Genomic DNA, 20,565 nt, shown 5'->3' with positions numbered 1-20,565 from the left:
TTATAGTAAGGCCTACTTCTACTAGGAAATACATCTTGGTGACATTCCAGGTTTCCTTTTTTCCAGTTTCAATTCAAACCACATTAATAGTGTACACACTAAAACATGAGGGTTCCTCAAGGGGTTCTTTGGGATTTGTGATGGTTATAAGTGGAACCGTAATGACTCGAATAACCCTTTGAGCTCTTCAATGGTTCTTTACAGGATTCTTTGCTCTTTTAGTGGCTTGTGTGAATATTTTGGACCGTGGTTTTAGTCATAGCTCTTTTAGTGCCTGGTGAATATTTTGGACTGTGGTTTTAGTCATAGCTCTTTTTGTGCAACCGTGAGTAAGAGTGTAATTCCAGTTTATCTAATGTGTCGTGTTATTCTGTTACATATTATATATGACTGTGGCCGGTGACGGTGTCTTGTGAAAGACTCGCGTATGACCTTGTGTCAATTGTGAACGGTTGACTAAATCAATCAGCGCTTCTCAATTCTCTCCTCGGGGACACCCGGTTGTTACAGAGGTAGCTCTCTTGATTCTACTTGTCAAGTAACACAATAATAACACAGATGGAATTTTAACAATATAAAATGGCCGACCAGATTAAAAGACCCTTTATGTTTCTTCAAAAGTATCTACAAAGAACCTTTCGGATTGTGAAAGGTTAGTTATAGAACCATTCTCCATAAAGGTTCTATAAAGAACCATAAAAAAAGGGTTCTTTATAGTCCCAAACAGGGTTGTATAAGCATAGCGGAACCCTGTTTTGGTGCTATGTAGAATCTTTCTTAACGGTTCTTTATTGAACCTTAAGAAAATGATCTTTATAGCACCTTAAATGTTCCATTTAGAACCTTATGAGGATGGTTAGAAATTGCTGCAGTGCAATATGACGTAGCAATCTAGACACTTCTCCAAAATAGACAACCTAGAACTATCCCGTTTCCACCATCTCCGGCACAACTTTTATGGACCGGTAACTGTCCTAATATGGACACTGTACCCATGATGGTCGGATTGTGTGTCGTCATCTGAACAGGATCCAGAGGAGGCTAGCCAGACAGAGAAGCAGCCCAGAGAGGGTGTGTGTGTGTCCGGTTGAGGTGGGCGGATGTGGTGGGCAGTCCGTGTAGGGTGGGATGCAGGCTGCGTAGGCCATGGCGTGGGCGATATAGTTCTGCTCTTTGACCCCGTGAAAGAGGTGGGCCATGGGGCCTTTGGCGTAGATGGCCACGTCCTCCCCGCCGTGGGTCTCAGAGTCCAGAGGGACTGCAGCCTGCTGCATGTACTCTTCATCGTCTGAGAACCAGAGAGGTAGTGGTTAAAGACCAATTTGTCTACATGTTTATAAACACATACAAGGCGCGTTCACACTGCACCTTAGCCCTGGGCTAAGAGCCTCCTGAGAGCGTGAGCTAAGGGAGATTTTAGCCCGGGGCTAGGCGAGTGTTCACACTTGAACATTGTAAGGGCTAGCTGGCCCTGCTCCGGAGCAGGGTTAGCACCAACTTTTTGAAGTTAGCCCCAGAAACACAGTGCCAAAATAGCCAGTGTGAAACGGGGACAATAACCATGCCTAGACTGCTCACTGTCCAATCACAAAAGCTGCACTGTCACTTAATTTACATATGCTGGTGATGCCTGTAATGTGTTTAGCATTTTATTTTTTATAAGTAAGTCCATACTATTTAATTCTTCTAGGACAAAAAAACAAAATACTTTCATCAATGCAAAATCATCGTTTGCTATGGCTAACAAAAAATGGTTGCTATGCAGGCTGGCTAACATCTTCTCATGTTGCCAACTAAAGCTAATGTTGGTCCCCTGGCAGGGATAGAATGTTGGTCCCCTGGCAGGGATAGAATGTTGGTCCCCTGGCAGGGATAGAATGTTGGTCCCCTGGCAGGGATAGAATGTTGGTCCCCTGGCAGGGATAGAATGTTGGTCCCCTGGCAGGGATAGAATGTTGGTCCCCTGGCAGGGATAGAATGTTGGTCCCCTGGCAGGGATAGAATGTTGGTCCCCTGGCAGGGATAGAATGTTGGTCGCTTGGCAGGGATAGAATGTTGGTCCCCTGGCAGGGATAGAATGTTGGTCGCTTGGCAGGGATAGAATGTTGGTCCCCTGGCAGGGATAGAATGTTGGTCCCCTGGCAGGGATAGAATGTTGGTCCCCTGGCAGGGATAGAATGTTGGTCCCCTGGCAGGGATAGAATGTTGGTCGCTTGGCAGGGATAGAATGTTGGTCCCCTGGCAGGGATAGAATGTTGGTCGCTTGGCAGGGATAGAATGTTGGTCCCCTGGCAGGGATAGAATGTTGGTCCCCTGGCAGGGATAGAATGTTGGTCCCCTGGCAGGGATAGAATGTTGGTCCCCTGGCAGGGATAGAATGTTGGTCCCCTGGCAGGGATAGAATGTTGGTCGCTTGGCAGGGAGAGAATGTTCGTCCCCTGGCAGGGATAGAATGTTGGTCCCCTGGCAGGGATAGAATGTTCGTCCCCTGGCAGGGATAGAATGTTGGTCCCCTGGCAGGGATAGAATGTTCGTCCCCTGGCAGGGATAGAATGTTGGTCGCTTGGCAGGGATAGAATGTTGGTCCCCTGGCAGGGATAGAATGTTGGTCCCCTGGCAGGGATAGAATGTTGGTCGCTTGGCAGGGATAGAATGTTGGTCCCCTGGCAGGGATAGAATGTTCGTCCCCTGGTAGGGATAGAATGTTGGTCGCTTGGCAGGGATAGAATGTTGGTCCCCTGGCAGGGATAGAATGTTGGTCGCTTGGCAGGGAGAGAATGTTCGTCCCCTGGCAGGGATAGAATGTTGGTCCCCTGGCAGGGATAGAATGTTCGTCCCCTGGCAGGGATAGAATGTTGGTCGCTTGGCAGGGATAGAATGTTGGTCCCCTGGCAGGGATAGAATGTTGGTCCCCTGGCAGGGATAGAATGTTCGTCCCCTGGCAGGGATAGAATGTTGGTCACGTGGCAGGGATAGAATGTTGGTCCCCTGGCAGGGATAGAATGTTGGTCCCCTGGCAGGGATAGAATGTTGGTCCCCTGGAAGGAATAGAATGTTGGTTCCCTGGCAGGGATAGAATGTTGGTCGCGTGGCAGGGATAGAATGTTTGGCCATAATGACCATCGTTATGTTTGGAGGAACAAGGGGGAGTCTTGCAAGCTGAAGAACACCATCCAAACCGTGAAGCACTGGGGGTGCCAGCATCATGTTGTGTGGGTGCTTTGCTGTAGGAGGGACTGTTGCACTTCACAAAATAGATGGCATCATGAGGCAGGAAAATTATGTGGATATATTGAAGCAACATCTCAAGACATCAGTTAAAGTTAAAGCTTGGTTGCAAATAGGTCTTCCAAATGGACAATGACTCCAAGCATACTTCCAAAGTTGTGGCAACATGGCTTAAGGACAACAAAGTCAAGGTATTGGAGTGGCCATCACAAAGCCCTGACCTAAATCCTATAGAAAATTGGTGGGCAGAACTGAAGAAGCGTGTGTGAGCAAGGAGGCCTACAAACCTGACTCAGTTACACCAGCTCTGTCAGGAGCAATGGTCCAAAATTCACCCAATTTATTGAAGCTTGTGGAAGGCTACCTGAAACATTTGACCCAAGTCAAGCAATTTAAAGGCAATGCTACCAAATACTAATTGAGTGTATGTGAACTTCTGACCCACTGGGAATGTGATGAAAGAAATAAAAACGGAAATAAATCATTCTCTCTACTATTATTCTGACATTTCACATTCTTAAAATAAAGTGGTGATCCTAACTAACCTAAGACAGGTATTTTTTACTTGGATTAAATGTCAGGAATTGTGAAAAACTGAGTTTAAATGTATTTGGCTAAGGTGTATGTAAACTTCTGACTTCAACTGCATGTACATGCATGCACATCTGTACACACACAAACACACACACACACACGTATTACTTTAATAGTTGTTGTACACTTACAGTAATCCACCAGTGTGATGTTTCCTCTCGTTCCATTCACATGTACATAACCAGGACCGTTGGCATACAGGATGCTAGTGAATGGCATCCTATCATCTGCCTTCTTGTGTGCCAAACCTGACACAAAATGGTTGACATAACATGACGGTGAACATTACATTATGTGCTGGACACAAAAATATATGACATTGCACCCTTACAGGACAGTGTACATTGTAGGACATCCTTGCGATCCTTGAGGATCTCCTATAATATACACGGTACTATCTGTAACACACATGGGACTACGACTGTTTTGGGTCGTACCAAAAATGGGGTTTCCGCGGGGGGTGTTTCCTCCGAAGGTGAAGACGTGGGAGTGGTCTGCGGTTACGACAGTGAGGGTGTCTGATTCTCTGGTGAGCCGGGAGGCTCGTTGCACCGCCCTGTCAAACATCACAGCCTCAGTCAGCGCCAGCTTGGCAATGCCATCATGGTGCCCATGGTCAATTCTCCCCCGTAAAACAAAAACAACACAACACAGCTCAGACCGAGTTGATGATCGACTCAAGAAGGGGGGGACCTTAAGACTGAGGGTGTCCTAAAAATGGACATATTTCTACTCCTTTATCATTGAATCCTAACTTGAGATCCTCACAACTGTTACAAATGCACAACCACAGCTGTCAATACAACCACAGGTGTCATTACAACCACAGCTGTCAATACAACCACAGCTGTCATTACAACCACGGCTGTCAATACAACCACAGCTGTCATTACAACCACAGCTGTCATTACAACCACAGCTGTCATTACAACCACAGCTGTCAATACAACCACAGCTGTCAATACAACCACAGCTGTCAATACATGCTGTCAGTAATTGCTGTCAAAAATTACAATATCATAAATGCAAAACAGGATGCAGCCTGGGTAAAACAATTATATATTTGCAGTTCTTGTTGTATATATAATAGTAGCCCATGCTACTGTATGTGTTTTAATGAAGGTACTCATCTTTTACAAATAATATTTTACAAAGAGGAAGTAGCCTTTGGGTTTTAAATAAAGGTACTCATCTTCTACAGAGGAAGTAGTCTTTGGGTTTTAAATAAAGGTACTCATCTTCTACAAAGAGGAAGTAGCCTTTGGGTTTTAAATAAAGGTACTCATCTTCTACAAAGAGGAAGTAGCCTTTGGGTTTTAAATAAAGGTACTCATCTTCTACAGAGGAAGTAGTCTTTGGGTTTTAAATAAAGGTACTCATCTTCTACAAAGAGGAAGTAGTCTTTGGGTTTTAAATAAAGGTACTCATCTTCTACAGAGGAAGTAGTCTTTGGGTTTTAAATAAAGGTACTCATCTTCTACAAAGAGGAAGTAGTCTTTGGGTTTTAAATAAAGGTACTCATCTTCTACAGAGGAAGTAGTCTTTGGGTTTTAAATAAAGGTACTCATCTTCTACAAAGAGGAAGTAGCCTTTGGGTTTTAAATAAAGGTACTCATCTTCTACAAAGAGGAAATAGCCTTTGGGTTTTAAATAAAGGTACTCATCTTCTACAAAGAGGAAGTAGCCTTTGGGTTTTAAATAAAGGTACTCATCTTCTACAAAGAGGAAGTAGCCTTTGGGTTTTTAAATAAAGGTACTCATCTTCTACAAAGAGGAAGTAGCCTTTGGGTTTTTAAATAAAGGTACTCATCTTCTACAAAGAGGAAGTAGCCTTTGGGTTTTTAAATAAAGGTACTCATCTTCTACAAAGAGGAAGTAGCCTTTGGGTTTTAAATAAAGGTACTCATATTTTACAAAGAGGAAGTAGCCTTTGGGTTTTAAATAAAGGTACTCATCTTTTACAAAGAGGAAGTAGCCTTTGGGTTTTAAATAAAGGTACTCATCTTCTACAGAGGAAGTAGTCTTTGGGTTTTAAATAAAGGTACTCATCTTCTACAAAGAGGAAGTAGCCTTTGGGTTTTAAATAAAGGTACTCATCTTCTACAAAGAGGAAGTAGCCTTTGGGTTTTAAATAAAGGTACTCATCTTCTACAGAGGAAGTAGTCTTTGGGTTTTAAATAAAGGTACTCATCTTCTACAAAGAGGAAGTAGTCTTTGGGTTTTAAATAAAGGTACTCATCTTCTACAGAGGAAGTAGTCTTTGGGTTTTAAATAAAGGTACTCATCTTCTACAAAGAGGAAGTAGTCTTTGGGTTTTAAATAAAGGTACTCATCTTCTACAGAGGAAGTAGTCTTTGGGTTTTAAATAAAGGTACTCATCTTCTACAAAGAGGAAGTAGCCTTTGGGTTTTAAATAAAGGTACTCATCTTCTACAAAGAGGAAATAGCCTTTGGGTTTTAAATAAAGGTACTCATCTTCTACAAAGAGGAAGTAGCCTTTGGGTTTTAAATAAAGGTACTCATCTTCTACAAAGAGGAAGTAGCCTTTGGGTTTTTAAATAAAGGTACTCATCTTCTACAAAGAGGAAGTAGCCTTTGGGTTTTTAAATAAAGGTACTCATCTTCTACAAAGAGGAAGTAGCCTTTGGGTTTTTAAATAAAGGTACTCATCTTCTACAAAGAGGAAGTAGCCTTTGGGTTTTAAATAAAGGTACTCATATTTTACAAAGAGGAAGTAGCCTTTGGGTTTTAAATAAAGGTACTCATCTTTTACAAAGAGGAAGTAGCCTTTGGGTTTTAAATAAAGGTACTCATCTTCTACAAAGAGGAAGTAGCCTTTGGGTTTTAAATAAAGGTACTCATATTTTACAAAGAGGAAGTAGCCTTTGGGTTTTAAATAAAGGTACTCATCTTCTACAAAGAGGAAGTAGCCTTTGGGTTTTAAATAAAGGTACTCATCTTCTACAAAGAGAAAGTAGCCTTTGGGTTTTTAAATAAAGGTACTCATCTTCTACAAAGAGGAAGTAGCCTTTGGGGTTCTTGCTGAGGATGTGAATGGCTTTCTCTGTCATCTCGACGATGGACGGGTCACGTGTGGCATTCCGGAATACCTCAAACCGCATGTCCTTTGGCTCAAAGAGACCTGCCGCCACAAGAAGGAAAGAGAGAGGGGGGAAGAAAGTAATAAAAGAGAGAACACAATGTTGGGAACGTAGTTGACCTATTGGTAACAGTTAATGACAGAAGTACGTTTTTCCTGGTGAAGAAAAACTCAAGCCCCCCCCCCCCCTACCCCCCCCGGTGTACGTCATCCATATTAGGAAATCATCAATTCTCAGACAAAACTTCAGTGACAGTCTTATCATTCATTACTTAGTCAATAGAATGGCATGGTATATAGTATATAACATCAACACCTGATAAACATTCATATACACTAGCGGCTAAGGGAATGTTTGTGAGTGAGTATGATAGTCCGTGTGGCTGTGTGCATATGGGTGTGACGTAGAGGAGGCTGGTGGGAGGAGCTATAGGAAGACGTTTGTAATGGCTGGAATGGAGAGAAAAAAAGACATAACGGTATAAAGCATATCAAACATATGGAAACCATGGAAACCACGTTTGACTCCGTCCCATTTATTCCATTCCAGACGTTACATCCTCCTATAGCTCCTCCCACCAGCCGCCTCTGTGTGTGTGTGTGTGTGTGTGTGTGCGTGCGTGCGTGCGTATCTGTGTGCCCATTTACACAGAATGTTGATTTTTTTTTTCAAACAACCTACCCAGGAGACGGTCAGTAGTCTTTACATTAATCTCGTCAAACTGCTTCCTGTGCCAAACATACTGGGAACTCTTGTGCTGAAACACAGACATCACAGAGGACACAGTTTGATTCATAGCTTTACATTGACGTCATGCGGTAACGCAACATCAATTACACCTAACAATTTCACTGGCAATTAAGTAGTAAATAAATACAGCCCTAAGCTGTAAATTACGCCTGGCTCATGTTCAGCGGGTAACAAATGGAAGAAAAACAGACTGGAAACAGGATATCAACCTGGACTTAGTCACTGTTACTAGCCGGCTACCACCTGGTACTCAATCCTGCACCTTAGATACTGCTGCCCTATGTACATAGACATGAAACACTGGTCCCCTTTAATAATGGAACACTGGTCACTAATAACGGAACACTGGTCACTTTAATAATGGAACACTGGTCCCGTTTAATAATGGAACACTGGTCACTTTAATAATGGAACACTGGTCACTAATAACGGAACACTGGTCACTTTAATAATGGAACACTGGTCACTTTAATAATGGAACACTGGTCCCGTTTAATAATGGAACACTGGTCCCTTTAATAATGGAACACTGGTCCCTTTTAATAATGGAACACTGGTCCCTTTTAATAATGGAACACTGGTCACTTTAATAATGGAACACTGGTCACTTTAATAATGGAACACTGGTCACTAATAATGTTTGCGTACTGTTTTACCCATTCCATATGAATGATACTGTATTCTAGTCATGGCTCATCCTATTTAACTACTGCTGTACACACCTTTTCTATTCATATACTGTTCATACTCTCTATACACACCATGCCTTCAGAAAATATCCATACCCCTTGACTTACTCCACATTTTGTTGTGTTACAGGCTGAATTCAAAATTGATTAAATACAATTTCTTCTCACCCATATATATATATACAGTGCCTTGTGAAAGTATTCGGCCCCCTTGAACTTGCGACCTTTTGCCACATTTCAGGCTTCAAACATAAAGATATAAAACTGTATTTTTTTGTGAAGAATCAACAACAAGTGGGACACAATCATGAAGTGGAACGACATTTATTGGATATTTAAAACTTTTTTAACAAATCAAAAACTGAAAAATTGGGCGTGCAAAATTATTCAGCCCCCTTAAGTTAATACTTTGTAGCGCCACCTTTTGCTGCGATTACAGCTGTAAGTCGCTTGGGGTATGTCTCTATCAGTTTTGCACATCGAGAGACTGAAATTTTTTCCCATTCCTCCTTGCAAAACAGCTCGAGCTCAGTGAGGTTGGATGGAGAGCATTTGTGAACAGCAGTTTTCAGTTCTTTCCACAGATTCTCGATTGGATTCAGGTCTGGACTTTGACTTGGCCATTCTAACACCTGGATATGTTTATTTATGAACCATTCCATTGTAGATTTTACTTTATGTTTTGGATTAATGTCTTGTTGGAAGACAAATCTCCGTCCCAGTCTCAGGTCTTTTGCAGACTCCATCAGGTTTTCTTCCAGAATGGTCCTGTATTTGGCTCCATCCATCTTCCCATCAATTTTAACCATCTTCCCTGTCCCTGCTGAAGAAAAGCAGGCCCAAACCATGATGCTGCCACCACCATGTTTGACAGTGGGGATGGTGTGTTCAGCTGTGTTGCTTTTACGCCAAACATAACGTTTGGATTGTTGCCAAAAAGTTCAATTTTAGTTTCATCTGACCAGAGCACCTTCTTCCACATGTTTGGTGTGTCTCCCAGGTGGCTTGTGGCAAACTTTAAACAACACTTTTTATGGATATCTTTAAGAAATGGCTTTCTTCTTGCCACTCTTCCATAAAGGCCAGATTTGTGCAATATACGACTGATTGTTGTCCTATGGACAGAGTCTCCCACCTCAGCTGTACATCTCTGCAGTTCATCCAGAGTGATCATGGGCCTCTTGGCTGCATCTCTGATCAGTCTTCTCCTTGTATGAACTGAAAGTTTAGAGGGACGGCCAGGTCTTGGTAGATTTGCAGTGGTCTGATACTCCTTCCATTTCAATATTATCGCTTGCACAGTGCTCCTTGGGATGTTTAAAGCTTGGGAAATCTTTTGGTATCCAAATCCGGCTTTAAACTTCTTCACAACAGTATCTCGGACCTGCCTGGTGTGTTCCTTGTTCTTCATGATGCTCTCTGCGCTTTTAACGGACCTCTGAGACTATCACAGTGCAGGTGCATTTATACGGAGACTTGATTACACACAGGTGGATTGTATTTATCATCATTAGTCATTTAGGTCAACATTGGATCATTCAGAGATCCTCACTGAACTTCTGGAGAGAGTTTGCTGCACTGAAAGTAAAGGGGCTGAATAATTTTGCACGCCCAATTTTTCAGTTTTTGATTTGTTAAAAAAGTTTTAAATATCCAATAAATGTCGTTCCACTTCATGATTGTGTCCCACTTGTTGTTGATTCTTCACAAAAAAATACAGTTTTATATCTTTATGTTTGAAGCCTGAAATGTGGCAAAAGGTCGCAAAGTTCAAGGGGGCCGAATACTTTCACAAGGCACAGTATATCCCATAATTACAAAGTGAAACATACATAAATATATCATTTACATCAGTATTCACCACCACTGAGTCAATACATCTAAGAATCACCTTTGGCAGTGAATACAGCTGAGTCTTTCAGGGTAAGTCTGTAAGAGCTTTGCACATCTGGATTGAACAATATTTGCATGCTCTGTCAAGTCAGTTGTTGATCATTGCTAGACAGCCATTTTCAAGTCTTGCCATAGATTTTCAAGCCGATTTAAGTCAAAACTGTAACTGGGCCTCTCAGAACCTTAAATTTCGTAATGGTAAGAAACTCCAGTGTATATTTGGCCTTGTGTTTTAGGTTATTGTCCTGATGAAAGGTGAGTTTGTCTCCCAGTGTTTGTTGGAAAGCAGACTGAACCAAGTTTTCCTCTATGATTTTTCCTGTGCTCAGCTCTATTCATTTTCTTTTCATCCTAAAAAACTCCCCCCATTTGCCGATGACAAGCATACCCATAACATGATGCAGCCACCACCATGCTTGACAATATGAAGAGTGGTACTCTGTGATGAGTTGTTTTGAATTTGCCCCAACATAAAGCTTTGTATTCAGGACATTAAGTTATTTTCTTTGCCACCTTTTTTGCAGTAGTACTTTATTGTCTTGTTGCAAGCAGGCTGCATGTTTTGTAATGTTCATTCTTTTCACTCTGTCAATAAGGTTAGTATCGTGGAGTAACTACAATGTTGTTGATCCATCCTCAGTTTTATCCTGTCGCAGCCAATAAACTCTGTTTTAAAGTCACCTTGGTGAAATCCCTGAGTGGTTTCCTTCCTCTCTGGCAACTGAGTTAGGAAGGATGCCTGTATCTTTGTAGTGATTGATACACCATCTAAATTGTAATTAATAACTCCACCATGCTCAAAGGCTTAAACACATTTTTTTCTCCTGAACTTATTTAGGCTTACCATAACAAAGGGGTTGAATACTGATTGACTCAAGACATTTCAGCTTTTCATTTTTAATTAATTGTAAGAAAATTCTGAAAACATAATTCCACTTTGGCCTTATGGGGTATTGTAGGTAGGCCAATGTCACAAAATCTCAATTTAACCAATTTTAAATGCAGGCTGTAATACAGCAAAACGTGGAAAAAGTTAAGGGTGTGAATACTTCCAGAATGCACTATATATTGATATTCCTGACTCTGAAATGGCTCGTTCTGATATTTCTTAACGTCTTTATTTACATTTTTGGGATTTGCGGTATTATTTTGCATTGTTAGGTATTACTGCACTGTTGGAGATAAAAAAAATTAAAAAAACACAAGCATTTCACTGCACCTGCGATAACATCTGCAAAATATGTGTACGTGACCAATAAAATTAGTAATCCTCATTTAAGTTTTCCATTGCAAAAAAAAATCTGTTGCAATTAGTTTTACGTTGTGTGCCCGAATGAACATGACCATGAAAGTTATTTTGCCACTTTCATGAGGGAACTGGCTGAAGTTCTGTGGGGTTCAGCTTCCAGAACACTAACACAGTTCTGTGGGGTTCTAACAGACAACAGGTTCCAGAACACTAACACATTTCTGTGGGGTTCTAGCAGACAACAGGTTCCAGAACACTAACACAGTTCTGTGGGGTTCTAACAGACAACAGCTTCCAGAACACTAACACAGTTCTGTGGGGTTCTAACAGACAACAGGTTCCAGAACACTAACACAGTTCTGTGGGGTTCTAGCAGACAACAGGTTCCAGAACACTAACACAGTTCTGTGGGGTTCTAACAGACAACAGCTTCCAGAACACTAACACAGTTATGTGGGGTTCTAACAGACAACAGCTTCCACATTCTTAGGTGTAAAAGCTCATACAATATCCCCTCAATGTGACCAACAACAGACATTATCAATGTGTACCTGCTGGGCCTTCATCCAGACGTCAATGAGGTTCCTCTTATCTTTCCGATCCCCTTTCCGGGACGAGGAAGTGGGGTACTCAGGGTCTGGAGTTCCCTTTGGTGTCATATACATCCGCCCCCCACCCAGGATAACCTGATGCACCAGAAAGATACTTCATATTACTGTGTACATTCCACACACAGTAAGTAGTACAGTATGTCCCAATCCTGGTCCTGGGGACCTAAAGGTGTGCATATTTCAGTTTGTTTGCCCTTGAACTAACACACCTAAATCAGGTCAAATACTTGATGTTGATTACTGTTACCAAAGGGGGAACTGATTTCCCCAGATTGTGTTTTCTTTATTTTCTCTCCTCCTCCCTCTCCCAAATCAAATCAAATTGTATTAGGCACATGCGCCGAATACAACAGGTGCTTCACCTTACAGTGAAATGCTTACTTATAGTCTCTAACCGACAGTGCAGTTTCAAAAAAATACTCTCTCTGTCCCTGTTGAGTGCTAGGGCCCAAAACTTAAATCTGTCCTTGTTGAGTGCTAGGGCCCAAAACTAAAATCTGCCCCTGTTGAGTGCTAGGGCCCAAAAGTAAAATCTGTCCCTGTTGAGTGCTAGGGCCCAAAACTAAAATCTGTCCTGGTTTGAGTGCTAGGGCCCAAAACTAAAATCTGCATGCCTTTGGGACTCTTCCCACTGGGCAAACCATTGGTTGGGATTAATGATGCTTCTACATCATTTCAACCCAAAAAAGCCATTTGGCTTTTGATTCAATGACATTGAATAAACGTGGAAACATATTTGTATTTAAAAAAAAAATAATCTACGTAAGGGAATTGTGTTTTATTTTTTTTCACTCAACGTTTAACCTTAATACAATGACATGGGTGAATTATTTAGTCAATTTCAATCAAAAAATCAAAAATAGACGTTGAACGTTGATCTGACATCTGTGCCCAGTGGGTTAGGACCAGGTTTGGGAAATACTGCAGTGAAAAACAATGACATGAGATGATAGTATATACAGACTGTGATACCAATAAAAGGCCTTCATGGAGACTTACATCAATGTCAACGTTGGTCACCAGCTGTGTGGCAATATCGACACAGCCCTGTCGTCGGGCACTAGAGGGAATGTCAGCATCGCTGTACCAGCTGCGGCTCACTGAGTGGGCATAGGCGGCAGCAGGAGAGGCATGCTGTACACGAGTGGTGGTCACGATGCCCACTGACTTCCCTGGAACACATATCCCATTGACAAACATAGAGGTGTACATTGTCCATAATTAGGACACACTTCCACACCCTAGACATGCACACACTATTCACTGACACAAAAACAACTGATTCTACAATGGTACTCATCTATTAAATTATATTGAGGCAGGGTAGCATAGTGGTTAGAGCGGTGGACTGGTAACCGGAAGGTTGCAAGTTCAAACCCCCGAGCTGACAAGGTACAAATCTGTCGTTCTGCCCCTGAACAGGCAGTTAACCCACTGTTCCTAGGCCGTCATTGAAAATAAGAATTTGTTCCTAACTGACTTGCCTGGTAAAATAATACAAACATTTTAAATAGACGCTCTTGTTCTTAGTGACTAACAAGAGCAACAGAATATTCACATAGTCGGCTCAGGGTTTGGAACTAGCAACCTTTGGTTACTAGCCAACCACTAGGCTACCAGCCGCTCACAAACTGATTTCTTCTTGAGTCTACATCTACAGCATGGTTACTATCAACTCAATGTCCACAGATGTCTGGGAAATTGCGTTTAAAAGTATTTTATTGTGTGCAGGTTGTTAATCTGTTTTGGAATGAATCCCGGCCGTAAATATAAGAATCAATGATTAACAAGTATAAGGGTTATGGGTCTTAAAGGCTCAATGCAGCCATTTTATATCAATGTCAAATAATTTCTGTGTAACAATTACAGCCTTACAGTAATAGATTTCCATTAAAATGGGCAAAAAATGTTTTTTAGCAAAAAACTATTTCTCAAGCAAGAAATGTGCTACAACTGCCTGGGAGTGGTCTGAGTGGGGACGGGAAAAGGGAAAACTAGCTGTTATTGGCAGAGAGGTTTGGAACTCTTTTTGTTATTGGTCTATTAACCAATTTACCACATGGTGATGTCACCATGGAAAGCCGAAACTCCCACCCAAGCTAACCTGCCGATTAGAAGGTCCTGTGTCGATTTTATTTTCAAACAGCAACTATGAGGAATTTGTTCACAGTTTTACAGTGTTAGTTTCAGCCGCTGTTGTAAAATATAATATAAAACACAGGAAAAAATATAATTTTGACTGCACTGGGCCTTTAAGGGTCACTTAATATCAGATGATCGTTTTACTCCCAGACACAGTAGATAATGAGTTGAGAACATTGCACTTTAGATAACCTTGCAATCCTATCATCCTCATCTATCTATCTATGGTGGAGTGTGTGAGGGTGTGGATACAAGATATATATAACGATAGTGAACCTTGACCATTTGTAAGCCCTGCCCCCTTTTGTTACTGCTGCTGCCTCAATCAACCGTTTCAATGACCCTTTAAAACTACTGGAGAACACCCCTCTCGATGAATTCAAACTGTGTTTTTGACAATGAAATCAAACAACAAACTAGCCCTTGCTAATCTGGAGACTCGCTTTTGTTGAACTGTCATTACAACCGCTTGATGGCAAAATTGGTCAAATAAACCTGGTAAAATGAAGTTTGTAGTCTGGCTATGGGTCTTATAATGGCTCTGAATGCATTGTCAGCATGCAGTCAAAGCTACCAACCAATTTTGGAGCTAATTAGTAATCGAAAATCATATTTATTTATTTTTATTTTTAATTTGACCTTTATTTTACTAGGCAAGTCAGTTAAGAACAAATTCTTATTTACAATGACGGCCTAGGAACAGTGGGTTAACTGCCTTGTTCAGGTGCAGAACAACAGATTTGTACCTTGTCAGCTTGTGGGTTTGAACTTGCAACCACTAGGCTACCCTGCCGCCCCTACTGCTGTCAACAGTAGATGAGAGTTGTATTCATAATATAACGTTGGCTAACTTAGCTAGCTAACATGCATTTGGAGAAAACAAGTTATATTAACTGACTAGCTAGCGTTAGCAATGATGGTCAATGAGACACCGAGACTAAGACAAGACCAAGACTGAGAGCTAGCTAACCAGCTAACAAACAATGCAACTTCGCATCATTTTCTGGACAACCGAGAGTCGGAGTCGACTCCAAAAGCCCTGTCTAGGCAGCTAGACGTAGGTTACTGATTATCCTTGAATATTTTGGTAAGTAGAGATTGTAAGAAGGCTCCATGTGTATTGCTAATCAATTACCCAGATCATTAGGGTGCAGGCACACACTAACTAGAGAAGTGGAATGAATGGGCTGCTGCACAGTCACCATGGGAGCTCTTTCTAGAGCGCGCCCAGTTAAATTGTGCAAAATAGCATTTTTTAACTCTTTAAATGGTAATTAAGCTAGTGAGACACACAGTATATATACAGTACCAGTCAACGTTTGGACACACATACTCATTCAAGGGTTTTTCTTTGTTTTTACAATTTTCTACAGAACATCAACACTATGAAAGACATCAACACTATGAAATAACACTTATGGGATCATGTAGTATCCAAGAAAGTGTTAAACAATTTAAAATATATTTTAGATTCTTTAAAGTAGCCACCCTTTGTCTTGATGACAGCTTTGCACACTCTTGACATTCTCTCAACCAGCTTCACCTGGAATGCTTTTCTAACAGTCTTGAAGGAGTTCCCACATATGCTTTGTTGGCTGCATTTCAGTGGTAGAAAAAGTACTCAATTGTCAAACTTAAGAAAAAGTAAAGATACCTTAATAGAAAATGACACAAGTAAAAGTGAAAGTCACCCAGTAATATATTACTTGTGTAAAAGTATAGAAGTATTTAGTTTTAAATATACTTAAGTATCAAAAGTAAATGTAATTGCTAAAAACAGTTGTGTACAAAAGGCAATGTATAAATCATTTCCAATTCCTTATGTTAAGCAAACCAGACGGCCTATCTATTTTAAAATGTTAAAAATATATATTTCCCTCTAAGCATTCAAAATGTAATGAGACCTTCTGTGTCAGGTGTCAGGGAAAATGTTTGGAGTAAAAAGTACCTTATTTTCAATTAGGAATGTTGTGAAGTAAAAGTAAAAGTTGTCAAAAATATAAATAATAAATTACAGATACCTCCAAAACCTAATTAAGTAGTACTTTGAAATATTTTTACTGAAGTACTTTAAACCACTGCTGCTTTTCCTTCACTCTGCAGTCCAACTCATCCCAAACCATCTCAATTGGGTTGAAGTCGGGTGATTGTGGAGGCCAGATCATCTGACGCAGCACTCCATCACGCTCCATCCTGGTTAAATCTCCCTGACACAGCCTGAAAGTGTGTTTTGGGTCATGTTGAAAAACAAATGATAGTCCCACTAAGCGCAAACCAGATGGGATGACGTATGCAGAACGCCGTGGTATCCATGCAGGTTAAGTGTGCCTTGAATTCTAAATAAATCACTGACAGTGTAAACAGCAAAGCACCCGCACACCATCACACCTCCTCCTCCATGCTTTACGGTGGGAACCACACATGCGGAGATCATCCGTTCACCTACTCTGTGTCTCACAATTTATAGATATTTTGGTTTTGTTTTGAAAAGCAGTTGGAAACAGAAATCACACATTTGGACTCATCAGACCAAAGGACAGAGTTCCACCGGTCTAATGTCCGTTGCTCATGTTTCTTGGCCCAAGCAAGTCTCTTCTTCTTATTGGTGTCCTTTAGTTGTGGTTTCTTTGCCACAATTCGACCATGAAGGCCTGATTCACACAGTCTCGTCTGAACAGTTGATGTTGAGATGTATCTGTTACTTGAACTCTGTGAAGCATTGATTTAGGCTGCAATTTCTGAGGCTGATAACTCTAATGAACTTATCCTCTGCAGCAGAGGTAACTCTGGGTCGTCCTTTTCTGTGGCGGTCCTCATGAGTGCCAGTTTCATCATTGCGCTTGATGGTTTTTGCGAACTGCACACATTTTCCATATTGACTGACCTTCATGTCTTAAAGTAATGATGTACTGTCAATTCTCTTTGCTTTTTTGAGCTGTTCTTGCCATAATATGGACTTGATCTTTTACCAAATAGGGCCATCTTCTGTATACCACCCCTACCTTGTCACAACACAACTGATTGGCTCAAATGCATTAAGAGGGAAAAATTCCACAAATTAACATTTAACAAGGCACACCTGCCAATTGAAATGCATTCCTGGTGACAACCTCATTAAGCTGGTTGAGATAATGCCAAGAGTGTGCAAAGCTGTCATCAAGGCAAGTAGTGGCTACTTTGAATATTCTCATTTACAGAATACATTTAGATTTGTTTAACACCTTTTTGGTTACTACATGATTCCACATGTGTTATTTCATAGTTTTGATGTCTTCACTATTATTCTACAATGTAGAAAATAGTAAAAAATAAAGAAAATCCCTTGAATGAGTAGGTGTCCAAACATTTGACTGTTACTGTAATTGTGGCAATAATTTGTGGTTAACATACAGATAACTGCCAAAATAAAGGAAACACCAACATAAAATGTCCTTATAGGGTCTTGGGCAACCACAAGCCAGAACAGCGTCAATGCACCTTGGCATAGATTCTACAAGTGTCTGGAACTCTATTGAAGAACTCATAGAGTGTCTGCAACTCTGTTGAAGAACTCATAGAGTGTCTGGAACTCTATTGAAGCTCATAGAGTGTCTGGAACTCTATTGAATAACTCATAGAGTGTCTGGAACTCTATTGAAGAACTCATAGAGTGTCTGGAACTCTATTGAAGCTCATAGAGTGTCTGGAACTCTATTGAAGAACTCATAGAGTGTCTGCAACTCTGTTGAAGAACTCATAGAGTGTCTGCAACTCTATTGAATAACTCATAGAGTGTCTGGAACTCTATTGAAGAACTCAGAGTGTCTGGAACTCTATTGAAGAACTCAGAGTGTCTGGAACTCTATTGAAGAAGTCAGAGTGTCTGGAACTCTATTGAAGAACTCAGAGTGTCTGGAACTCTATTGAAGAACTCAGAGTGTCTGGAACTCTATTGAAGAAGTCAGAGTGTCTGGAACTCTATTGAAGAACTCAGAAGAAGTCAGAGTGTCTGGAACTCTATTGAAGAACTCAGAGTGTCTGGAACTCTATTGAAGAACTCAGAGTGTCTGGAACTCTATTGAAGAAGTCAGAGTGTCTGGAACTCTATTGAAGAACTCAGAGTGTCTGGAACTCTATTGAAGAACTCAGAGTGTCTGGAACTCTATTGAAGAACTCAGAGTGTCTGGAACTCTATTGAAGAACTCAGAGTGTCTGGAACTCTATTGAAGAACTCAGAGTGTCTGGAACTCTATTGAAGAACTCAGAGTGTCTGGAACTCTATTGAAGGGATGCGACACCATTCTTCCACAATCAATTCCATCATTTGAATGTATTTTTTTACGGTGGTGGAAAACGCTGTCTCAGGCACCGTTCCAGAATCTCCCATCAGTGTTAAATCGGGTTGAGATCTGGTGACTGAGACAGCAATGGCATATGGTTTACATTGTTTACATGCTCATCAAAGCATTCAGGTACCTCTCGTGCCCTATGGATGGGGACATTGTCATCCTACAGGGACATAGCCATGGTAGACAAAATAATGAGCATTTTTTTACTTGACCATGTGTGGAAGCCCCTGCTTTCAGTAAATTGTACTTGGTATCTCTCATTTACTCAAGTGCTTCCTTTTTCTGGCAGTTACCTGTATACTGTCTTCATAGCCCTTTCCTGAAGTCAATGACCAAAAGCGGCCCCTTCAGCCTCATGTGTGAAATGTTACTATTATATTTTAGAAATTCATCATTAATAAAGATAAAATTATTATTTTTTACTGTGAAAATTGTGAGTTTCTATGTGAAACAGTTTTGTTATACTTCAGTCTTCTGTGATGCTATATAAATGGTAATATTGGGATGCAAACTCTACATCTGACATGGTACAGGTATCTTATTTTTTTTGAGTCCATAACTATGTGTGTGAGGTGTATACTTTTGTTTCAAAGTAGATTTGTTTAAGACTACCAAGAAACACTCCATGTGACTCTGGTGGCAGGTAGCCTGGTGGTTAGGCGTGTTGAGCCAGTAATCAAAAGGTTGCTGGATCAAAGCCCCAAGCTGACAAGTTAAAACTCTGTTGTTCTACTCCTGAGCAAGGCAATTAGCCCCCTGTTCCCCACGCGCCAAAGATGTGAATGTCGATTAAGGCAGCATTCCGCCGCTCTCTGATTCAGAGGCTTTGGGTTAAACACCAGAAGACACATTTCAGTTGAATGCATTCAGTTGTACAACTGACTAGATATCTCCTTTCTTTCCCCTTCATTTAGCCCACCGCAATAAAAGGTTAAATTGAAAGTTACGGAGGTATAAATATCATACCATATCAGTAACTTTTTCACTCATCATTATTCACATTTTCTTCATGATTTGCCGTAACCGTGGTAGCATCCACATGAATGTAGAAGTGTTCAGAAACACATTATATTCTTATTTACAATAAAAGTGACTCCGTAATGACACAGTACATTATTTACCATTCATTCTTATTGGGCATAAAATAATCTGAAACACAAACAAAACAAACAGCAAATGTATCCAAACGAGTTTGCAAAATCACAAGCTTGATGTAATCATTGCCAAGAATATAGGACCGAATCAACTTTTGACCAAATCAACTTTTGACTACTTTGATGCACTGTAAGTGAATTTGTCCACATACTTATGACACGTTCAAATGGGGGGACCAGATACATCAAGTGCATTCAATTCTAAAGGTCGCACAGATATGTATGAAAATTCCCTCAAATAAAAGGTGACATTCTGTACTGTCGCCTCATATTAAAACATCTGAAATCCAAAATGCTGGAGTATAGAGCCAAAGTGAAAGATGTTGCTTCACTGTCCAAGTGAATACATGTATGTAGGGGAGTGTATATGTAGATAGTACATTTTCTGTTTAAGTTTCAATATATCACAAACTGTTTCTGCATATTGGTTAGTGATTTGGAAACTTTAAAACTGTACGTCTGTTTATTTATCAAAAGGGACTGACAGGAAGCAGCGACAGCATCATTTTCAACTTATGTTTTCAATAGTATTCAACTTAATCAGGTAAAAAAAACTGCTGAATGAGTCCAAAAATGAGCTGAGATTAAGTACTTTTGATGATGTACCAGACATCGTCTAAACAGGTTTGCCATGCCTATGCTGACACTGCAGTTTTTTTTATCTCATTTTGGTCTAGTCTTGTCAAATTGGAGTCAGAATTGAGAGTGTTGACTCCAACGACTCCGATACTATAGCTACAAACACAAAACAGGTTAGCGACAGTTGCTATCCACCGGAGCGTTGCGATTGGTTTTTCCAAAATGTTGGGGCGGGACTTAGCGAAGG

The 20,565-nt window shown here is 40.7% G+C and overlaps 1 protein-coding gene across 1 annotated transcript in view; it reads right to left on the bottom strand.

Moving 5' to 3' along the window:
• Positions 1 to 521: 521 nt before the first annotated feature.
• LOC139414876 (alkaline phosphatase, intestinal, tandem duplicate 1) overlaps positions 522 to 20,565 on the bottom strand; it is a 23,162-nt gene continuing 3,118 nt past the window's right edge. The window contains exons 4-10 of the mRNA XM_071162475.1: positions 13,115 to 13,287; positions 12,056 to 12,190; positions 7,605 to 7,680; positions 6,830 to 6,964; positions 4,260 to 4,451; positions 3,954 to 4,070; positions 522 to 1,288 (exon numbers count right to left, since the gene is read on the bottom strand). Coding sequence (XP_071018576.1) covers positions 1,017 to 1,288; positions 3,954 to 4,070; positions 4,260 to 4,451; positions 6,830 to 6,964; positions 7,605 to 7,680; positions 12,056 to 12,190; positions 13,115 to 13,287 — 1,100 coding nt within the window. The 3' untranslated portion in view covers positions 522 to 1,016. The remainder of the gene's footprint in view (positions 1,289 to 3,953; positions 4,071 to 4,259; positions 4,452 to 6,829; positions 6,965 to 7,604; positions 7,681 to 12,055; positions 12,191 to 13,114; positions 13,288 to 20,565) is intronic.

This window comes from Oncorhynchus clarkii, chromosome 1 (assembly GCF_045791955.1).
Source record: "Oncorhynchus clarkii lewisi isolate Uvic-CL-2024 chromosome 1, UVic_Ocla_1.0, whole genome shotgun sequence".
In the NCBI taxonomy this organism is placed as follows: Eukaryota; Metazoa; Chordata; class Actinopteri; order Salmoniformes; family Salmonidae; genus Oncorhynchus; species Oncorhynchus clarkii.
This window is presented reverse-complemented; position numbering and strand designations above follow the sequence as displayed.